The sequence below is a fragment of the Corvus brachyrhynchos genome, unplaced genomic scaffold, assembly GCF_000691975.1.
Source record: "Corvus brachyrhynchos isolate BGI_N302 unplaced genomic scaffold, ASM69197v1 scaffold83, whole genome shotgun sequence".
Classification (NCBI taxonomy): Eukaryota; Metazoa; Chordata; class Aves; order Passeriformes; family Corvidae; genus Corvus; species Corvus brachyrhynchos.
In genome coordinates, this window is record NW_008238464.1 from 9,495,875 (window position 1) to 9,503,477 (window position 7,603).

At 36.8% G+C, this 7,603-nt stretch overlaps 1 protein-coding gene across 3 annotated transcripts in view; it reads right to left on the bottom strand.

The window, feature by feature from the left end:
• The window catches only part of PRKX (protein kinase, X-linked), a 55,666-nt gene that overhangs the window by 19,825 nt on the left and 28,238 nt on the right, over positions 1–7,603 (bottom strand). For all 3 annotated transcript variants that reach the window (XM_017737119.1, XM_017737120.1, XM_017737118.1), the window contains one exon: positions 4,314–4,433. In XM_017737119.1, the coding sequence (XP_017592608.1) occupies positions 4,314–4,433 (120 nt within the window). The remainder of the gene's footprint in view (positions 1–4,313; positions 4,434–7,603) is intronic.

Genomic DNA, 7,603 nt, shown 5'->3' on the forward strand with positions numbered 1-7,603 from the left:
GGGAAAGACTAAAGTACATTTCTTGCTGGTGTTCAGAAAGCCAGAATACCTTCTTTACGAAAAACTACTTCCCATCTAACTGGAAAGTGGAAGAATCTCATGAAGAATATTTGTGTTATTAAAAATTCCTGCTTTGACACTCAAGAACAAGGAAAACATGGTATGTATTTAACATACACAAGTTTTTCCCACACAAGAAAGACTATCATATAAAGTTTCTTTTTTAGTCAAGCAATATTAACATCCTTCACAGTCTCCACAGCAAGCTGACAAACTCAATTTTCTATTTGTTATTACCTATTAGAATCTATAAATGCATAAAGCAATTAGAATGATAACTTGTAACTACGTATTACAAAGCTGCCAGCTGCAGTAAGCAGATTACTCTACATGACTGAGGTGTGAAATCAAGAAGAATAGAAGTATACATATTTTTTTTCATATTTACATGTTTAAGTTGCTCTTTGCTTTCCCACTTTGAAAATCCAAAATTACTACGCCTAGAGTTCTTGAGAGAAATTTAAATCACACTTGGCTGTATAGCAATTTTATGGCAATTCTGCCTAAAGTGCATTTGAACTGTAGGCAAAATGGGAACAGCTTTGAAAGATTACAGAGTTTTCTTACGGACAAACCAAGTAACTTGATTTTGACGCTTTTTGTAAATGTCAACCTTCAACAGATTTCAGACAAAACAATGCAAGTATTGTGCTGGAAGCTACCTAATAAATCAACAAAAATCCCCTTGAGTTTCAGACTTTCTTCACACCACAACACAAACAGCTGCCTTCTTTTCACCAACGGAAGAGAAGCTACAAAAAATATCATCTCTGTAAATGGGAGAACAGCTGCAAACCATTCATTTTGTTAACTGAAGCATAACAGTGGCATGGACATGAGTCTCAAAGACAGTCTGAAGAACAGAAGTTGTAAAACCTCAAGGGGAAACACACAGGTCTGAGAATATGAAACTGCAGACAGGAACCACTACCTACCTAAAATGACAGACCAGCACATCACATATGACCAGCAAAGCAAAGACAAAAACCACAAAGCCCACATCAAACCACAGAATTCATATCAGCTGCATATCTGATAGCAGTACAATTACTAATATCTATACATATCTAATGTTAAATAACAAGTATATTTTTCTCTGCATTAAATTTTAACAGAACTCATTTACTCAAAATAAACAGATGTTCCAACTTGTGTATTGACAATTTGTTTAGCTTGTTTAGATTAATGCTATGAGCTTGGTGTTATTCATCTGTTAAGATTTTTTCTCACCCTTGCTTCTCCCTGTTCTTTCCCTTTTCTGTGTCTTACTATGCTAAACCTAAATGGGACCTTGCCTTAAACCTAGTTTGTGCAGAATGAGAATTCCATGGGCCTCTGGAGATTAAGTTAGGGAAATAAGACACTGTAGAACAGGAAGGTGTGGGATTGTTTGTTTGTTTTTAGAGAGGCCATTTCCTTACACACACATCTACCAATTCTTTTCAATTGCTTTTGGGCTTCAGAGAAACTAACTTCAGGAAAAAACTATCAAATGTCTTACATTAATTTACTTGCAGACAGTAACTTAGTCTTGAAGTCAGGTTTTGTTCACCTTCAAATATTTTCAGATTCCTTAAATCTTCTTTGAATTTTGATGGATAAAGTTAACTAGGACTACTTCTGTAATAAAAGCCTTGATAGTAAATATCTACCCACATCCTGAGTTGGTGAGGAAAAGGGCTTCAAAACACTATTGCCAAGAACAGCAAAAAGCTGATGAAATGCTAAAAGCATACACTCATTGTGACAACCATTCCATAATTCCTGCCCTCCTTTAACCTAAGAAAATAGTATCTATCTATATGCCCATCTCAAAAAACCCAAAACAGACAAAAAAATCTCCAAACACAAACATCCCAAAAAAACAAGCTTGTGTTAAGCCCCTGTCCCAGCTTTGGAAAACGACTGAATGCTACTGCGTTTTATTTTTTAGTGTTGGATGGAATCCCTATCCAAAGCAGCATTCAATCATTATGAAGAGCACGTCTATACAAGTACTGTAGTAAAAATCCTTAGAATATCACACACAGCAGACAGCTGCTCTGTCAATCAGTCTATATAAAACCTCACTTGCCTTTTAGAAAAGTGGAATCTATCTCTATTGGTTAAAAGTCTCTAAAGGCCAAAGTGTTCATATTAAGGCACCTCCTTCCCATCCCCCCCACCCTGAAATCTGGGTCTCATCCCTTGAGCCAGATGGCGTCAAGACACAGAAGACCCAACATAGAAACAATGGCAGCTGCTCCCTTTTTTTACGAACAATATATACCAGTCATATTTCAGCAGAATGTACAGCAGTCATACTTCAGTACCCTGCAGTCTTGAGGTCTCAATGACTCCAAATATCTTGCTTGATTACCACCTGTAGTCAGTATGTTAACTTTGTAAACCATGTTTCTATTAGTGGTCTAGCAGAGAGAATCCCACCAACAACTCCTTAAGGCACGCAAATAAAAAAGGCCCAGTATCCACTTACACTGCGACCACACAGACCTAACAGAGAGTGGTCCCACTGACACCCATAGCGGGAAGGTAAATCACAGCCGGGTGACTGCAGCACCTGCGCTCATATTACAGCACCAGACACTTTTATCTACAGTCTTCCTGCTGTCTAGGACTAAGATTAGTGGTAACAACCCTGCTGGGAATCTCTTGTTCCTTTCATCTCTCTGAGAAGGACTCTTTTGACCAACTTGGGCTGCTCACCTTACAGGGAGCAATGGAAGAAAGGTGAAGCCTCGTCTCTGTACAGATCAGCCTACATAAATAACCATTTTGTATCAGACCAGTCAGCCAAGCCTGCCTGGGTCAGCCAGCAACTATTATATATTTTTATTGCTTTTCTGTCCACAAATTGCCGTGAGAGTCAAAGTCAATACATATACAAGCCTTCAGGACACTAAGAAAGCAAGCAGTGAGTAGCAATGCTGTGCTGGGATAAAGTTGTGTTGCTATTGGGTGGACTTTACAGCAGTACACGCAGTGGATTAGTGCTCTGAAGTGACCACCCATCCGTCAGGGGAACTACTTGCTAAGGCAGACTTACAACCTTGTCCAAACACTGGAAGAGTCACCAAAGCCACTTTGAAATGACAGTACTGCATAGAGAAAAGGATGAATAAATCCAAGCAAGGACACTTGGTTCTGATCATTCTACAAGGCTGCAGATTTATAAGGAAAGGCCACAAGGGACTCCTGACACATCCGGGGACTGAGAAGGTGTAAAGCAGAAGGCAGAAGTTTTAAGAACTATGAAATCAAACTGATGAAATATACTATGTTTCTTTGTAAGCTATGAAAGTCTTGCTTTCATCTGCATTTGTCATATAGCACCCACCACAGCAAAGCCAATTGCTTTCAAAAATCCCAAACTTTTTCTGCAAGTACCTTCAAACAACACAATCAAGACAAAAAAAGGGAAAAACATGCGGATGCCTTGTTTAGCACACAAGTAGCACACACTCTCCCTAAATCAGTTATTTTACTGAAAAAAACATTTATTTTTTGAAATCAGAGCAAACTGAGACAATTACTCTTATTTAACTAATACTAACAAGTCACAAACAGTTAATTATACTAAAGCCAGACTGTTTCTTCAGTTTGAATTTGTATCTTCTGGAAACATTGTTTATCAAACAAATTCCAAAACACCAAAAGTAGCATTTGAGCAAACTGATTTCAAACAGACCTATAAAGCTTTCCCCTGTTCTTCCTCTGGGTTAAAGAAAACCAGAGCTCAGTTGCAATAAAAACTGTATTAATAAAAGTTTTCCTACTTGCCACTATGCATTTTTACAGACTGAAGTTCCCACTGGAACTAGGATTTCACTATGCTGAAAATTAATTACAGAAGTTGTCCTGTTCTTTTCCCTTTAAATAGAAACGATTTTATGAATAAAAATTTGAACTTTGACAAAACTTGAATTTCCAAAACAGATAAGGAAAAGAGAAGCTGTTAAGAAAGTCTTAAGTAAAACAAAAACAAACAAACAAAAAAACCACAAACGAAACAGAAAACCCAAAACCAAAACAACAAACAAAACCAATGAATTCAAAAACCTAAAACATTCCCATAACAACAGTGATATATGTTCTTTTGTGCAGCTTCCCAATTCCTTTCTTCAAAGGCAGAAATTAAACTGGCATATCAGTAATAAATTTAACCCAAATTTGCTAATCCAAATATTGTAAACAGAACTAGCAAATAATTCTGTATTACATAATATTGCTGTGACATAGTAATTATCACTTACCCCGACAACATCTCAAATATAAGAATTCCTAGGGCCCACCAATCCACAGCTCTTCCATGGCCTTTACTTTGTATAACTTCTGGTGCAAGGTACTCAGGAGTGCCACAGAGTGTCCACGTTCTGGGAACAAAAGAAAGAAAAATAAAAACACAAAACAAACAACAAAAGCAGATCAAAGTGAAACTGAAACAACAGTAATAGGAAAAACCAAACACACACATAAGAAGTACCCAGCATATACCTATGTATTTACTGTATAAAGAAACAGAGAAATAAGAAAGGCCTCTACAAGATCTAAACAGATTGCTTTGATGATCTTCTCCAATTCTCCTGGAACACAGATATACGCAAATTAAGAAACTTCCTGTCTGCATAAAATATCTGTGTACTGAGTTTCCCAGCTGGTGGTGTGGTACTCTACCCAGCAGACTACACAGTGCTTTGAATTACTGACAGTGTTTTTCACTCTGTAAGCTGTAGACCCTGGAAGTTCATGGACTACTTCTGACAGGCCCAGCAGAAGACAAGCTTATTGGCCTTCTCCAGCAAAACAAAGCTTAATTAAAAAAAAGGGAAGGAGGAAGTTTTTGAAGAAGTAGTAGTTTAAACAAGTGAAAATCAAAGATTATTTGTTTTATGATCTAGGTAAAGTTTTTCAAAGAGTATTGGAATCTAACCTATCGTCACTTCCACAATAGTCACTAAAAGGTAAACATTTTGTATTTTTAGTTATTTACAATATTTACAAGGTATAGTTACGCAAGTGTGAGATAAGTAGGCAATACGTTTTCTTGATATATTTTAAAGTCATTTTTAGTCATAGCTTTCTATGGTAAGGTCAGAATAAAACTGTTATATTGCTAACTAACTGAGGCTCAAATTCTATAAAGAAACAAAACAAACTGAAGCTAAGCAGTTAGGTTTACGAAGACCAAATTACATTTGAAAAGAAGAATATTCTGAAATAATTTCTTCCAGAAATGTGAACTTTTCTTTGTAAAAATGCCCAAGTAGAATTTGCCTAGCTTCACTCCCTTGATTTAGGTTTAAATGAACACTTGAGAAAAAAATATGCTCTCATTTTGAATAAATTACCCTTCCCCAACATCAAGTCAGAAGACGGAACTTTGAAAATGTGCTACCAGTTCAAGAGAAATTGAAATCACAGCACAGAATAAGAAAGAAAAGTGTATCACATTTTAAAAGGAGTTCTAGTAAAGTATGACAAAGAACATAGTCACAAACGGTCACTACACATGATTTCTAACTTGCACCAAAAAAACCCTCTGAGTATTTGTGAGAGGAAGAATTTTCTCCAACCAAACTCGTAAAACACCTCTGAACAAATGCAGTAAGATGAATAGCAATCACCTTTAGAAGTAATACTAACTCAACTTCTTTTTTTCTGAGAATGCAGGGAAGATGATTGTTCCACCCTACTCTGTGCTGACACAGCCTCACCTTCAGTCCTGTGTTCAGTTTTGGGCACCACAATGTAAAAAAACACATTAAGCTACCAGAGAATGTCCCAAGGAGGACAACAAAGATGGTGAAGGGTCTGGAGGGGAAGCCTTATGAGGAGAGGCTGAGGTCACTTGGTCTGTTCAGCCTGGAGAAGAAGAGACCAAGGGGAGATCTCATTGTGGTCTTCAACATCCTCACAAGAGGAAGTAGAGGGGCAGGTACTGATCTCTTCACTCTTGTGACCAGCGACAGGACTCAAAGAAATGGCCTGAGGCTGAGTCAGGGGAGGTTTAGGTTGGATATCAGGGAAAGGTTTTTCACCCAGAGGGTGGCTGGGCACTGGAACAGGCTCCCCAGGGAAGTGATCACAGCACCAAGCCTAAGAAAGTTCAAAAAGTGCTTGGACAATGTTCTCAGGCACATGGTATGACTCCTGGGGGTGTCCTGCACCAGGCCAGGAGTTGGATTCGATGATTCTGATGGGTCCCTTCCAACTCAGCATATTCCATGATTCTCTGAAATATTTTAAAGGAAGTTTTTGGGATGTTTTTTTTGTTTGGTTGGTTTTTTTTAAGCCTTAGCCTTGATTCATAAAAACAGTTAAGATAAAGAAAGAGAAGCTGTACAGTCAGTTAAGGCTTTAAATAAAGAATTATGACTTGAACTTCTTTAAGCTTCATTTTACTACGGCGAAAACCAAATTACTCCAGCTAAACTGTCAGAAGGGTTAAGCACACCTTGCGTCCAATGTGCTTCAAGGTTCTTGAAACTACATTTGCAAGTGTAAAGAATACATATTTAATTTTTATCATAAATTTGTCTAAAAACCATAAACTCTTATTTTCCAAATCGAGCATACTGAATTCTCACATACATTGCTGCTTTACACTACTGCCATCTAGCAGTTACCTAGATCAGGACTACAAAATGAAGAATAACAGCAAAGCTCTGTCATCTTTTAAAATGAAGTATTTCTCCCTCTCCCAAATTTAAAAAGCTGTATCCATCATGTGACTTAATCATACTTATTTAGCCAGCTGTGCAAATGAAGCAGCTGACAGTTTTACTGTGTTTTTATTGAAGCAAGAGGAAAACTGAATAAAGGCCAACGTAACTTGAAGTCTCCTAGCTGCATTAGGAAATAAAATTCATTACCACCAGGTTAACCACTTCCTTAATTTCAATCAAGAAATTTATGTTTACTAGCTACACAAAAACTTGGAAGAAGCTCATGTTCTTTTTTAAGATGTGTATTTGTGCCGTAAGATCATGACTTCTGTTTCGTCTTCTGCTGGTCATGAAACAAACTATTCAGTATTTTGGAAAACACATCAAGTAAATGCTACAAAAAGATAGTATTTTAATTTTTTTTATCATTACTATTTTGTGACTATTGCATATTCATCTGAAACTTCAGATAACTTTTTTGAAGAAAAATTACAATGCAAAAAAGTAAGAATAGACTGTTCCCTTTAGACTGCTACAAAATATTCATGACTCTGAATTTTCAAGATAAAAGCTGAAGTACAGGTAAATGATAATTGATAAGGTTGAACATGTAATTTTAAAACATGAAATAAAATAAAGAATCTACATTGGTTACAAAGGTAAGCTACAAAGTAAGTTTGTGAAACTTTTGAAGAGTACTGTGTGAAGAAGTTAAGTCTCGATGGTTAATACGTTTTAGCATTCTACATCATTCAGCATCCATCTCTGTAGTACTTGACAAGCTTTTCTGCATAGGAACCAGATTAACAACGTTTGTCTTGGTATTCTGGCAGTTTCTCTATAATTATATTTAATAAAGATTGCTTTGTATCCAGCTG